This window comes from Trachurus trachurus, assembly GCF_905171665.1.
Source record: "Trachurus trachurus genome assembly, chromosome: 9".
Classification (NCBI taxonomy): domain Eukaryota; kingdom Metazoa; phylum Chordata; class Actinopteri; order Carangiformes; family Carangidae; genus Trachurus; species Trachurus trachurus.
Window position 1 is genome coordinate 7,418,159 of NC_139895.1, and position 14,856 is coordinate 7,433,014.

Sequence of the window (14,856 nt, forward strand, 5' to 3'; positions counted from 1 at the left end):
AAGAACACTGATGAAGATTAAAGGAACAATAACATGTAATATGTGTTTAGTATGAAGCCAGAGCTAATTCAATTCAATTTAAATTTTATTGTCACTTTACTGACAAATAAAAAGGAGGCACATTTAAAACAACACATTAATAGCTAATCAGTTTAGCTTAGCATTAAAACAGCTAAAGATGGAACTGACTCTTTTATTTTCACATCTTCTTCTTTCTTTTTTTTTCATACAAATTTCACAAACAAGCTGTTAAATCCAGTCCAATCCAGCTTTTCTGATCTAGCACATTTACAAATAACCAGGTGGCCAAAGTGCAATGATTGTATTTTCTATTTTTATATGTATTTTTTACACAGTTTAGTTGCTATGACTCCGTTCTTAAACTGTGTCGTAGGAGGCAGTGGATCTATAGAGTGATATAAGCTGGAGCTAAACACTGTTAAAAAGCTTTAAAGGGATAGTTCAACATTTTGGCAAATTGGCCCATTGCCATAATCCCTATAGCCATAGCAGTAGGTTCTTTACCTTTAATTGTCGGTGCAAGCTATTTTTAGAACGGCGGAGCAGAGCCGTGAGCTGCTCAGAGCTACGCTACGGAGGCTCATGGGATTTCTTGGTTTCCCTCTTCAAACTCATCAAATACACAATCCAACAACTCCAAAACGCTCTGGTGGACAAGTTGTGACCTGCACATTCACCACGCTATGAGATAATAACAGAACGTTACCAGACAGAGTTGTTTTAGAGGTAAATGCAGAGACTGTTTGATGAAAAACTGCCCCTGACTGCTCTGTCTACAAATATCATGTGTGTTGTGCGAAATAAATACTGATACTGATACTGAAGTGAACGTACATCAGCGGTTTTGCATGAATTTCCCTCTAAAACAACTCTGTCTGGTAACGTTCTGTTATTATCTCATAGTGTGGTGAATGTGCAGGTCACAACTTGTCCACCAGAGCGTTTTGGAGTTGTTGGATTGTGTATTTGATGAGTTTGATGAAAGAAACCAAGAAATCCCATGAGCCTCCGTAGCGTAGCTTTGAGCAGCTCGCCGCTCTGCTCCGCCGTTCTAAAAATAGCTTGCACTGACAATTAAAGGTAACGAACCTACTGCTATGACTATAGGGATTATGGCAATGGGCCAATTTGCCACAATGTTGAACTATCCCTTTAATATCTTAAAATCTACGAATGCCAGTGAAAGAAAGCAGGACCAGAGCAGATGTTGTTTACGTTATGTATTAATGAATAAATCTTCAGAGGTGCTGATAGTAGGACGTTGTTTATGCTAAGCTAAGCTAATCACCACCTGGTCTCAGCTTTGTACTAAACCCTTAACCCTCTCCCTGTGACTCAGGAGGTGAAGGAGTTGATTTAAGGCTTAAAAATACTGAGTGAAGTCATTTTTATTATGAAATCAGATGTAGAATCTGTGTGTCTGCAGCAGGACGTAGTGAGTTTCCTCTTCCCTCCTGACGACCACGTCTTTACAGTTATTAATAAGTGGGATTGAGGGAACAATAGTGAGCACAGTCCGGCTCTGTTTTCCTGTGTAAGAGCTGATTTATGTGTTCGTCCATAGGATCTGTGTTTATATCAGGTGACGTGTTTATACTAAACTGTGAGTGTGTCCATGTCTTTGTCTGTGTCCAAGGAGCCGGAGCAGCTGCCCAAGAAGAAGTGGCCGACTGTGGACGCCTCGTACTACGGAGGCAGAGGAGCAGGAGGGATCAAACGTATGGAGGTAAAAAAGCACCAAACATCGTCCACCATGTCTTCTGGTATCAGAATAATGAAACTTTATTGATATAGCACCTTTCTGAGAAAGCAAGGGCTTTTTATACGCACATCATGTTTTCTTCAGGTGCAGGACAATACAAAAATTGCCTTCGACTTAAAGTTGCCTCACTGTGCGTTAAGACAGTGCAAACATTGGACCCAAATAACCCAAATAAATCCATAATCACATGAATATAATCAGTAGGAACACTTTTCGTAGTCAAAAGTTCATCATTCTGAGGAAATAGAGTAAAAAAAAACAAACGTATATAGTATAAAAAATGGGCACAAATGCACAAGCAACAAACCAATATGCAACATCACATAATCACATAATTAATAGAAAAAAATCCTGCTTCAAGCTTTTGTGAGGGTGACTAAAGAACGTTTTTAATATCGTACTGCTGGGGGTTCATGTTTGAAGGGTAAATATATAATAGATCTCTCTTTTTAGCAAAAAACTGTTGTGGTCACCTTTCTTCACACAGTTACAAAGTGATTGTACAGATGAAAACATTCAAAACAAACAACACATACAAAGAAAAGTCAAATCCTGTATGGAAGCCCAACAAAGACGAAAAGATCCCGGTTGAAACACAAGCATTTGACACATCGGTGTCTAGATGTGAAATTATTAGAGCAGAAACCACTTTAAACCATTTTCTCAGCCCCCTCCTCCCCCACAAAAAAATAAAATAAAGATCTGGTTTCTCATTGGGTTTCTGGACAAACAGGAAGTGATGCGTTAGCGACAGCTGTTCATCCAGTAAACCTGAATCACGGTCGGAGAAAGCTGCTGACGCTCGGCCTTTTTCTGTGGAGCCAGAAGTTTGTGTGTGGTGGAGTTACAGGAGGAGGAGGAAGAGGAGGAGGAGGAGGAGGAGGACGGAGAGAAGCGGAGCAGCAGCAGCAGCAGCAGCGGCCGCCGTCTCCGTCTCCGTCTCCATCTTCGTCCTCGTCCTCGTCAGTCCACTGATGCTTCAGTCCGACGTGACAGGCGCTGCCATCTTGTCCTTGGCCGTCCGGGCCTGATTGGATCAAGTCGTTGCCGGGGATGAAAGATTGAGCTCCGCTGTCAACATGACACATCCACCTCACCCGTCTCCCTCCTCCTCCTCCTCCTCCTCCTCCTCCTCCTCCTCCTCCTCAACTCCCAAACCTTGGCAGCCTCTTTGTTATCCCCCCCCCTCTCCTCCTCCTCCTCCGTGGGGAATCCAGGTTTAAAGGCGAACTCCCCTCCTCCTCCTCCTCCTCCCCCCCAGCCCTCGAGGAAGTTGGTGGCATTGCAGGGATTTCCCAGCATCCTCGGGGAGCTCCTACAGTATACACCTCTTGACTTTATCCCCCACGAGCGCCGGCGCCTCTCACGCTCGCTTGATTCCCACCGACAGGCCCCCGTCTCCGCTTCCCTTTGTGGATGGAGAACAAGGTGCTTGTTAGGGATCTCTCCTCTGCGTCCGCATTTAAGACGTCACGCTGAGAAGAGAGAGAAACAAAACAAAACACACACAACCTCCACCTCCTCCTCCTCCGACGCTGCCAATATTTCAAACGGGGCCGAGGTGACGACGTTATCTTTTATTCATGGCGGCCCCGCTCTTTTCTTGATGATGATGATGGTGCGGCGGCGGCGGGTCGGGGATGTTTCCCAGAGTTGATTCTGAAAAGCTGTTCTATATTGTCACGGCTTAACCTACAGCTTGAAAACTGTGTCGCTAATTAATCACCTCTCTCTCTCTCCCCCGTTCATGCGATGGTGGATTTTTTTTTTATCTCCTCCTTGCAACAGATGTGATGAATTCAATTAAAAAGCAGGACAGCTTAACTATCACACAGGCCTCCATTCACACGCTCACACAGTGACACATTATACCACATGTAAATAGTAGCCTACTTATTGATAAATAAGCTGCACCGTGCAGTGAGTTTGACTGTTGGACTCACAGTGTGTGTTCAACTTTTTCTTTTTCTGTCTTTAATCAAGGCCTACAAATAACTTATTATTTTCCGTTATTGACTAAAAGAAATTACACCATCATCTAAGTTTTTATCTTGGACTTTGAGGCTCATTTAAATATAAAGTATCACTGAGTTACAGATGTGAAGAAAAAGTTGTTTTTAAATCAGGCATTACTATCAAAAACATTTTAAATATTGCCCACGCCTGATTTAAAATTGACTTAAAGGTCCTGTGTTGTATAAAGGTAGATGTTTGTGTTAAAGCTCCTTCAAAATAAAGGTAGATGTTTGTGTTAAAGCTCCATACAGTATAAAGGTAGATGTTTGTGTTAAAGCTCCATACAGTATAAAGGTAGATGTTTGTATTAAAGCTCCATACAGTATAAAGGTAGATGTTTGTATTAAAGCTCCATACAGTATAAAGGTAGATGTTTGTGTTAAAGCTCCATACAGTATAAAGGTAGATGTTTGTGTTAAAGCTCCATACAGTATAAAGGTAGATGTTTGTGTTAAAGCTCCATACAGTATAAAGGTAGATGTTTGTGTTAAAGCTCCATACAGTATAAAGGTAGATGTTTGTGTTAAAGCTCCATACAGTATAAAGGTAGATGTTTGTGTTAAAGCTCCATACAGTATAAAGGTAGATGTTTGTGTTAAAGCTCCATACAGTATTAAGGTAGATGTCCATGTGTAGTGTGATTATAAAGCAGCTCTAGGTTCTATATCAGGGGTCCCCAAACTTTTTGCAAAGAGGGCCAGATTTGGTTAAGTAAAAATGTGTGGGGGCCGGGTCGGTCGACCTTTCAGCCTGACATCCTTTGAACCATTAACATTAAATGCAAATTAACTATTTAATACTTTTTTTTCATTGCAAATGGAATTCTTTTCATTTCTTCACATAGATACATAAATCTAAACAAGTTTTTAGACGTTCCAGTCCACGGTTTTTTTTTTATCAAAATCACTCTGCTTTTCATATTTGAAGACCAGATAAAATGACATAGCCTAAATGTCTGGGGAAAAAAGGAAGCTTAAACATATCTAAAAATCTAATCAAAAACAAGAATAGACCCTGTCTCTGTTAAGAAAAGATGCACTCAAATATAAAACCACACACAACCAAAACAATAAATAAAATGGCTTATCAAGTCTCAACAAAACTGCACTTGAATAGATATTGACCGTGTCATCACAGTAGATGAGGTGAGTAGTGACTGAGGCTGTGTATGTCGCTCTAAGACGGGTGTGGTGGAGGTGTCAGCGGCGTGGAGCGGGTCTCTGTAGCGGGGACAGCTCCGTGACACCGCCGGTGGGGGCTGTAGGGACGGGGGCGGGGGGCTCACGGCAGCACCGCTGCTCGTTGGAAACAGCAGTGATGACGTGCCTTCACGTCCGAGTCTCCAAACCAGAAGCGTTTGTTAACAGTAACAGCACCGGAAAAGTCGCTAGATTTGTCGCCAGTGGCTTTTGTCAAAAAGAAAGTCGATGAGAGGGTTTGGAAAGTCGCCAGATTTAGGGAGAAAGTCACCAAGTTGGCAACTGACGTTACCTTTCGTTGCTCCTCAGACTCACACGCTGCACTGTGTGTGTGTGTGTGGTAGCGGCCCCGCCTCCCCCCACAGAGACAAAGATCCTGGATGACTGACAAGAGGCTTCACTCCCTTCATTTCATTCCGCTATGGAACAAACGTGCCCAGGTGCTGAGACCGAGTCACAGAGTGAAGCCTCTTGTCATTCAGTCTGTTTGGAGGCCAGAGACGAGGAAAACAAACAGGCATGCACATGGCAATATATCGAGGCTGGAAAGAAATTGTAGCTACGTGCTGGCGGGCCGCATATTATTGATTTTTTTTGATGACAGAGGCCGCGGGCCGGTTGGAATTTGAGCGCGGGCCGGATGCGGCCCGCGGGCCGTAGTTTGGGGACCACTGTTCTATATTAATACTGTGAAAGTATCAAAGCCTCAGTCCACAGAGAAATGCACACAGCCTGTATTCAGAAACTGAGCCTTAAAACCAGCCGTCAGGACTTCCTGTCACTTTGTGATGTCACAACTAAGCCCCGCCCCCTCACCACCTGGACCCACCATCCAAACAACACTTTGCAGGATTTGGTTTCTCTGAGTGTTTTATTCTGAAATCTGCTCTATTTTTTATTGGTCAGTCAGCCAATCAGAAGAGAGACTCAGAGCCTCCTCCTCACTTCTGATTGGCTGACACTGACCTGTTGTTACTAGAGCTCCAGAGAGTAGCTGAGATGTTTTTTGGCTTTTAAAACCACAAATCTATCTTCCTACAGGTTAAATAAATAGTTTTATTCATTAATAATTATCATAAAAATCAAAGACAATTAACCCGTTGTTGGTTTTCTGTGTGGGTTTTCAGGTGCGTTGGGGTGAAAAGGGTTCGACCGAGGAGGGCGCCCGACTGGAGATGGCCAAGAACGCCGTCGTCTCCATACCGGAGGAGGCCGAGGAGCCGATGATGAAACGCCGCCCTCAGAAACCTGCCCCCACCTACCACCGAGAGAACAAATGGTACACTCCCATCAAGGTGAGCACCATCCTCCTCCTCCTCTTTTCTCCTGTGATCCAACTGTAGAAGCTCATAAACAACCACACAAGGTTTATTTGTTTCCTTCCATGAAATGTTTTGATGTGATCCCCGTTCTCCTGCTTCCATCAGGGCCGTCTGGACGCTGTGTGGGCGTTGTTGCGGCGGCAGTACGACCGAGTGTCCCTCATGCGTCCCACCAATGCAGACAAGGTGAGTCCCCCGATGAAACGTGTCGGCGTCTCGGCTTTTGACTGTTCCCAATGGAAACTTTTTATTTTCCAGAAAAGCTCTGCAACACAAAACACAACATTCACAGACGTGCAATAAGGTTTCGGTGGTTGGTTGGAGGTAAACAGGGAAGTTTGTGTGTCTGTGTCTGTGTGTGTGTTTTCCTGTGTGTGTGTGGGATAGAGTGAATAAGCGTCACAGTGTTGTTGTGTTGTTGCACAAAGCTGCAGCCTGCAGGCAGTGAGTCAGTCTCATCGTAGGTGTGGTTTATTGTATTCAAGGAAACAGAAAATCCTGCATCAGTCAGCAGCGTGGACGATCTCCTCCTCCTCATCCTCCTCCTTCTTCTCCTTCTCCTTCTTCTCTGGACTATTAAATGCTCTTAAAACCTTTCTAAAAAAAAAAAAAGAAAAGAAAGAAAAAGCCTCAAATCTCTTTTTGAGTCACCACAATTACACTGAATCACTCATTATTTTATTGCGGCGCTGCAGCTGCGGTGTTACAATAATCTGAGCTCTCAGCAGAGGAAGCTGCTGAAGGCACAAAAAGTTTTTCATTGTGTTGCTGTTTTTTTTTTTTTGTTGCCGTTACCTAATCGTTGTTGTTGCGAGCCGCCGCAGCTGCAACGACTCACAGGGAGGAAGCGCAGGGACAGGGACGACCTAATATGGTCAAACTCTGGACTGGACTTTTCTCAGGGAACGCATCGACCCTGCAGAGACAGGACCGGCGCTCTGAAACCTGACGCTGTGCAGAAACCGCCAACAAGTCCCAGTCAAACAGATGTTTTCCCCTTTTTTTTTCTTCTTTTTTTTTTTACCATCCTAAGGAAGCAAACCGCAACATCTGCTGCGGACTTGGAGCTGGATGTAGGCTTAATCCCAAAATGACTTTGAGAAGTGATGAAGCATTTAGGTTAATTTCTAGATCAGCTCTGGGATCCAGAGACATTTTCAGCTCCCATGTAAAGTCTCACTGCCTTTTTTTTTATGATGTCACCCCTACAGGCTTAAATACAGTGTCAGTAAACTGCAGAAGCCCACATCACTGCTGCATACAGCTGTTTTTATGGGATGTAGAACCACAGAAACATGCAGCCAAGGAAAAGGGAAAAACAACAACTCACAAACTTTTTCCTGTCCACATCCACACACACAGACCTACTGTATATACTTAGTCCTTTTATCCACCATGGTGGTGGTGGTGGAGGTCTGAGAGCCGGAGCCATCGAGGCCTTTAACGTCTTCACACGATGATGTCAGACTGAAAGTTGGGAAAAGCGATCCGGTTGGTTCAGCGTCGCACCTGACAGTCGCTGCTCAGGGCGTCGCGGTGCCGTGTAAAACACAAGTGCCAGAAAGATGCACCATGAAAAATTTACATCATCCAAAACTCTGTAGGTCGCGGCTCAGTAAATATTGATGCAGCAGGTCCAGATATCGTGGTTTAAAACTGTTTTTTCTGACATTAAAGTGGCTCAGAGTCGCAGTCGGAGCAGAGAGGAGCTGCTACACGTCAAACTGGAGCCGGGCCAGAAGCACATCCACTTGATCTCAGTCCTAAAGTGCTCGTGTTCCCTGTCGGCTGCTTCGTTCCTCCAAGTCCAGTTCAATCCAACCTTATGTACAGAGCACATTTAAAAAAGAAACAAGTCGACCAAAGTGTTGTGTATATATTAAAACATCAAATAAAATAGAATAAAATGAAATAAATATGCTGGAAGTAAAAACAAGTGTAAAAGCAAAAGACAAAATGTAGAACTCTTTATCTGGGTTAGGGGAAACAAAGACACACCTCAGTGACTTTCAGATGGAAATAAACCCATTAAAAAACAAAAATAGCAACAAAATTATAAGTAAATGTATATTTCTTTCTTTTTTTGCACAGATTTCACAAACAAGCTCTTAAATCCAACAGAATCTAACTAAACCGATTGAGTGCATTTAAACAGCCCGAACCCAAACTCTGTTCTTAAAATGAATTTGGTCAAGATAAGAGCTAAACCCATTAAGAGCTTTAACAACAAACAATAACATCTTAAAACCTAAACCTAACAGGAAGTCAGTGAAGAGAGGAAATCTTTAGCAGCTTTTGGACCAATGTCATTTATTTTCGGAAGCATCAAAAACTTTACAGAGGCAATAAAAGAATAAAAAAGTAAAGACATGAAACACATTAAAAGCAGAAAACATACAAAAGAAAAACGAGTGTTAAGCTGCTTTTTAAAAGTGTCCACAGATCTTAAGTCAAATGGGATTTAAAAAGTCTGATTTAACAACAGAGTTGATCTGTTTTAATCTCCATAGTCCATCTCAACATCCATATTTAAGGATTGTTGAATCCCTACACACAAGGCAACCTGACGTCCTTCACCGGTGACTCAGTCTGGATCAAAGCGTCAGCAGCACTTAACATGTAACCTAGATTTTTTTTTTGGTGTTAACTTGGCCTGAAATCATCCAGACACTGTTTGACCTACAAATCACCAAACCACCGCCTCCTCCGTCTGTGAAGCTCCTCCTCCTCCTCCTCCTCCTCCTCCTCCTCCTCCTCCTCCTCCTCCTCCTCCTCTTCCTCCTTCTTCCTGGCTGCTTTAATGGTTGTTTCTTTTTAAACTCGTAAAAAAATACAGTGAGTTTGTTTCGCTGCCATGATAAATTGTTAACAGTTTGTTAAATGGGCCGCTTGTGTTGGTATTTGTGTAGTGAGTCCAGGGTTTTCATGAAAGTGACCTAACCTGCATATTTTCCTGGCAAAGGCCTTGTGTTTTTTTTTGTGTTTTTTTTTTTAAGATTGAAACGAGGCCGGCGTTTATTCACCCGACTGTCTGAGTCTGAAGCAGAAAGTGGAAACAGTGGTAAAGATGATAGATGTTCCCACTTCCCACACATGAAGTTGCCTCAAAATAATGATTTTTAAAAAAGGTAGATAAAAATGTATCTTTACAGTTGGAATTCACAGCAGGACGTCCAAATTATAATTTAATCCAGGTTTATTTTGACTAAATCCACTATAACACTGAGTTTCTTCATGTTAATTTGGTTTATTTTACTATTTTATTTCCACAGGTGGAATAACTCATCACATAAAAAGCCATAAAACTGTAAATTTAACTTCGGGCTGCACAATTAATCCAAAAAAGTGACAAATCACAAATATCAAGAGCTGAATTTTACTTAATAAAGACAAAAATAAGTCAAAATTTATGACGATAAATCGTATTCTCCAACACAAGACCCAACAGAAGTCACAGTGAGAAGTTTGTAATTTGACTAAAACAGTTGTTTCAGTAGCTGCTCTGTCATTTCACATTATTTCCCATGATCCTCTCCTTCTCGTCCACATTTTCTTTAGTTTGTGTTGATTGTTGTCAATGAAGCATTTAGCAGCAGCAGCAGCAGCAGCTCTGAGTCTCTTTGAATCTCACTTTCTAACTTTATTAGCTGAGTTACAGACAGAAATCACACGTTGTCAAATCAACACCGTCACATTTAACGGCTGCTGTTCTTTTTCTTCTTCTTTTTTTTCATGCTCTGTAAAACAGTCAGGATGGTTTGTGGTGGAAGTGGCAGAGCGTCAGACAGGAAACTTGGCTTCAGCTCTAAAGTCCTGAGAGAGAAAAAAAAAAAAAAAACAGCACCCGATGCAGATGTGATGGTTTCATGTTTCATCGTCCAACAGGAGGATTTTTGACTTGTGGAAATGACAATAGGGACAAAACAGAGACAGACACAGTATGAGACAGATGTTTGTGTTAATATACAATACTTTATCTTTGCAGTGCAGCGGCAAAAACCGGACTGGAACTCCAGTTTTATTAGATTTTTACTATCAAATTCATGACTTTTGTTTCAGTTTATTGGGACTGATAAAACTTTCTGTTTGATTATTTTTTTTACACTTTGGGCTCCTGTTGCAGCCTCACCTGTTCAAAGACGGGTGGTGTTGTTAGAGCTGGGCTCCGCTACTCATTTACTCAATGGATTTTGATTTGCGTTATTTCCACACTATTATACCTGGAGTTTGCACATGTTGCATGAGGCCTCCAGCTCCTTTCTGTCCTCGTACTGTTAAAATCCAAAATGCTGCCAGACAACGACCTTCAGTGTTTCCAGCCGAGCAGCTTCTTCATGTTTTGGTTCACTTCTTCCTCACAAGGACAGATCGTCTTCGTCTTCGTCTTCGTCTTCGTCTTCGTCTTCGTCTTCGTCTTCTTTGTAGTTTTGTCACAATACCGTGGAGCGTCCACCCAACTCAAGCTTCTCACAATGTATGCACTTGTACATCTATGTGACAATAAACTTCTTGAATCTTGAATCTTGAATCTTGATACCAGAGTTTCAGTAATCGATACCAACACCTTAAAATTTCAAATTTTTCTTTATTTTTTAAAAAGGGGCAGTGCACATTGATCAAGATTTCGGAACAGAAAGTAAAAGTGTCAGAATTAGCTGAGGGCTAAGGGTTTTCATCGGTATCGGTAGTAATGATGACCCTACCATCGACTGTGTTGACTGACTACCCCACTGTGGACCGATGTTGTTGATGCGCAATCGCACGAGACTAAAGGCCCTTTCACACCGCATTTTTTTTTTTTTTTTTTATTGTGAGAGACTGTGGCGGTCCCATGGGAAACATTGTCATGGGGTTGTGACGTGGGGGTTGTGACGTACCTCCTTTTCATGCTACATGATTGGTTGATGCATTTACTCGCCGGGTGAAAGCTCAGAAAAATCGACCTCACTCTGAAAAAAAATTGTGTCACATTTTCACCACGTAACATTCGCGGTCGGTGTGAAAGGACCCGTAATGAAAACCGGGGTTCGGAAAAAAATATTGACCTGCAAATTACGTCTCCAGTGTGAAAGGGAAGGAAATAGGAAAGAAAGAAGAGGAAACAGGAAATGGCGGACATGAAAAGAAAGGAATATGAATCAGAAAATGTATTTTTTTAAACCCAGTTGTTGTATTGTTGTTGCTCTGTTGTCCTGACATGTTGTGGTGTGTGCTTTGGGATTTTAAAAGTAAACTTGTGAGTCTGTCCTGAACTGTGCGGTGACGGGGTCAGGTGTAGATGGCATCAGTGAGGTGGAGGGAGCGGGGAGAGGGGGGAGAGGAGGAGCAGAGGGAGGAAGAGAGGGAGGAGAGGGAGGAGAGGAGAGGAGAGGAGGAGGAGCGGGGCTTTGATGGCGGACAGGAAACCTCCAGGGTCATGAATGTTGCTGCCGGCTGCGTCCGCGGGGTGAGGAGGAACGTGTACAGGTGGAAGGAAGCAGGTTGTCGCCGACATCTGTTCAGCACGGGGACCCGCGTGTCCACGCCACCCCTTCATGCTCTCCCTTCCCTCCTTCCCTCTTTCCTTCCCTCTTTCCTTCCTCTTCTCCTCGCTCCGAGCTTCCACCCTCACCCTCCTCTCCCTCCCTCCCTCCCTCCCTCCCTCCCTCCCTCAGTGCTGCCGCCCGCAGCCAGACTGCTGGATTGTCAGCAGATGCAGAAGAGAGACAGAGAGAGACAGAAAAAATGAGAGTGAAACAGTTTTTTTTTTCTTTTTTTTTGTGGTCTCACATTTAGCGCCCGAGGGCCTTCAACACCAAAGGTAGAGCGGGGGTGGACACAGCTGCAGTGCCGAACTTGCCCCAGGCACAAATAAAGAGATCTAATGTGGTTTGACTGTGTTGTGGGTGAGCGCGGGGAGCCGGGGAGGCACTTCAGAGCCAACTTAGCACTGCAACATCTGCCGCCAAGTTTTAGCCGGGGATCGACTGGGGACAGCAGGTAGAGGAAGGTGGCAGAGAGAGAGAGAGAGGGAGGGAGGGAGAGGAGGAGAGGAGGGGGGCAGGGGGGGTGGCCTTATTCTGATGCTCACCTCGCCTGATGAAGAGGCGGTGTGGTGTGTGTTTTTGTGTGTATACCTTCACACTCGTAGGTAGGTATTGTGTTGTTTTCTAAAAGCAGCTGTCCACAAAACGTCCAAACATGAATGATGCATCACCGTAGAAACAAACATTTACATTAAACCCTCCGAGTCCCGTTGACAGAGAGAGAAAAAAAAAAAAAAAAGACGTAGGAGCGGAGGATGTAGAGTTTTTGTTTTGTTGGGTTTTTTTTTTGGATTTCCACTTGGGTTTCCATTTGTTCCTCTCGTTCTCATCTGTTCCTCCTCAGCCAGGGGGACGAGTGGGCCGAGTGTGTGTGTGTGTGTGTGTGTGGAGGTTAATGGTATTATCTGATGGACCTCCACACTGTTGCTGAAGCAGATTTATAAAAGACCAATCGTCAGGACTGTCGCAATCATGAAATGTTAGTTGACAATTAATTAAATTGCAGTACAAAAAATGTCGACGAACAATTAAATTGTCTTTTACTGAATATTTTAATGTCGCTACTATAGTTAATTAAAAATACACATACTACACCTTATGAAGAAGAGACATTTATATCTGTAATGCCAATGTCAATAGATGCAATATTAGAAATGAAACTACTGGAGATGAACAGTTTGTGTCATTAAACTGTAGCAGAAAAAGAAGAAGGAGGAGGCACAACATGATGATGTCATTAAAAGAGGACCAGTCCAACCTCAAACAGTGGAAAACAGGATATTTCTCTTCAGTCTAATCCAGTTGTTTTTATACAGATGAAGAGAAACCTTTTTAACGATTATGCAGAATAATTTCGGTCCGCTCAAATAATTGCAATCAGGCGATTATGTGATGATTGTGACAGGCCTACCGATACAATCGTCCTTTTTCTCCTTGAGTTTTTCAGATAAAAAGCTCTAATGAAGCATTTTTCTCTCTCGTCCCCTCTTGTCCCTTATCACACTGAAGTAAAAGTTTATCAGGGATGTAAAGTATTATTTACACGTTGTGCACGATCCTCTTACGCTAAGTAACGAGCCGTAAGAATGTAAATCCTGCAGCGAACTAGATAAATAAACGAGTGCAGCTGAAGTCGCTTTATTGATGCGTTGTGATATTTTAAAAAGAGAGAAATGACGATAAAGTGGCGATGTAAGAGATGCAAAAGGAAGAAAAAGGATGAGGTGAGGAAGAGGAAGACCACAGCAGCTTCCTCCTTCCTCTCTCTCTTTCTTTCCTCCCTTTCATCTTTCCCTTCACCCTGCCAGCGCTCCTCCGTGGCCCCGGCGGTGACAGCATCTTAATTTAACAGCCGTCGGTCGCGTTGTAATGTGGACCGTTGCCGTGGGAGCGTTTAATTAAGTGACTGTGAGCAGAGGGACTCCACCGAAGAGTCCCCTCAGATAGAGAGAGAGAGAGAAAGAAAGAGAGAGAGTAGGGATGGAGGTGTAAAAAAAAAAGAAAAGAAAAGAAAAGTGTAGGACAAGCCGAGGGCCACTGAGGGTAGAGGTGACAGTCTGGCACGGCACGGCGAGGCATGGCGTCGGTGGAGGTCAGAGAGAGACGAGCTCGACTCGGCGACTCCGTGTTTCTCAGGACTCAATTAGTGAAGCTGCTGCAGCGAGGCGACTGGTTGTTTGCAGTGTCTGAGTATCGAAGGTGTCTGCAGCGTGTTTAAGTTGTCGGTGGTCGCCACTTTGATTTTCGATACATGAGTCGTAATTAGTGTAAACAAACAGGACGATTGGCTCCTCGCTGCATTTTTTGTTTTGTTTTTACATTGTGAGCCACTGGGTCAGTTTTTTTTTTGTTTTGTTTTGTTTTTTTTTGGTGGTGAATTTTCTTCCAGCTCAAGTTTCCCTCAGAGTTTCTCTGAGCAGCAGATGGTGGAGGAGTGAACGACTAATGTGGGGGGAAAAAATCATTTCCAATATGTTTATCGTCTTCCACAGAGAGAAGCTATGATCCAAACATCAAGAGCACCAAGAGGGATTATGGGAAATGGAGTCTTTCTATGTTTTTTTTTGTTTTTTTGTCAGAGGTATTTAGTAACACAAACCAAATCCTGCAAAGTGTTGGTTAGATGGTGTTGTCCAGGTGGTGAGGGGGCGGGGCTTTGTTGTGACATCACAAAGTGACAGGAAGTCCTGACGGCTGGTTTTAAGGCTCAGTTTCTGAATACAGGCTGTGTGCATTTCTCTGTGGACTGAGGCTTTGATATTTCACAGTATTAATATAGAACCTAGAGCTGCTTTATAATTACACTACACATGGACATCTACCTTTATACTGTATGGAGCTTTAACACAAACATCTACCTTTATACTGTATGGAGCTTTAATACAAACATCTACCTTTATACTGTATGGAGCTTTAACACAAACATCTACCTTTATACTGTATGGAGCTTTAATACAAACATATACCTTTATTTTGAAGGAGCTTTAATACAAACATATACCTTTATTTTG

The 14,856-nt window shown here is 43.1% G+C and overlaps 1 protein-coding gene across 1 annotated transcript in view; it reads left to right on the forward strand.

Annotated features, from left to right (window-relative positions):
* antxr2a (ANTXR cell adhesion molecule 2a) overlaps nucleotides 1-14,856 on the forward strand; it is a 93,617-nt gene that overhangs the window by 46,239 nt on the left and 32,522 nt on the right. The window contains exons 14-16 of the mRNA XM_083979931.1: nucleotides 1,658-1,747; nucleotides 6,126-6,293; nucleotides 6,426-6,506. Of these exons, the coding sequence (XP_083836057.1) occupies nucleotides 1,658-1,747; nucleotides 6,126-6,293; nucleotides 6,426-6,506 (339 nt within the window). The remainder of the gene's footprint in view (nucleotides 1-1,657; nucleotides 1,748-6,125; nucleotides 6,294-6,425; nucleotides 6,507-14,856) is intronic.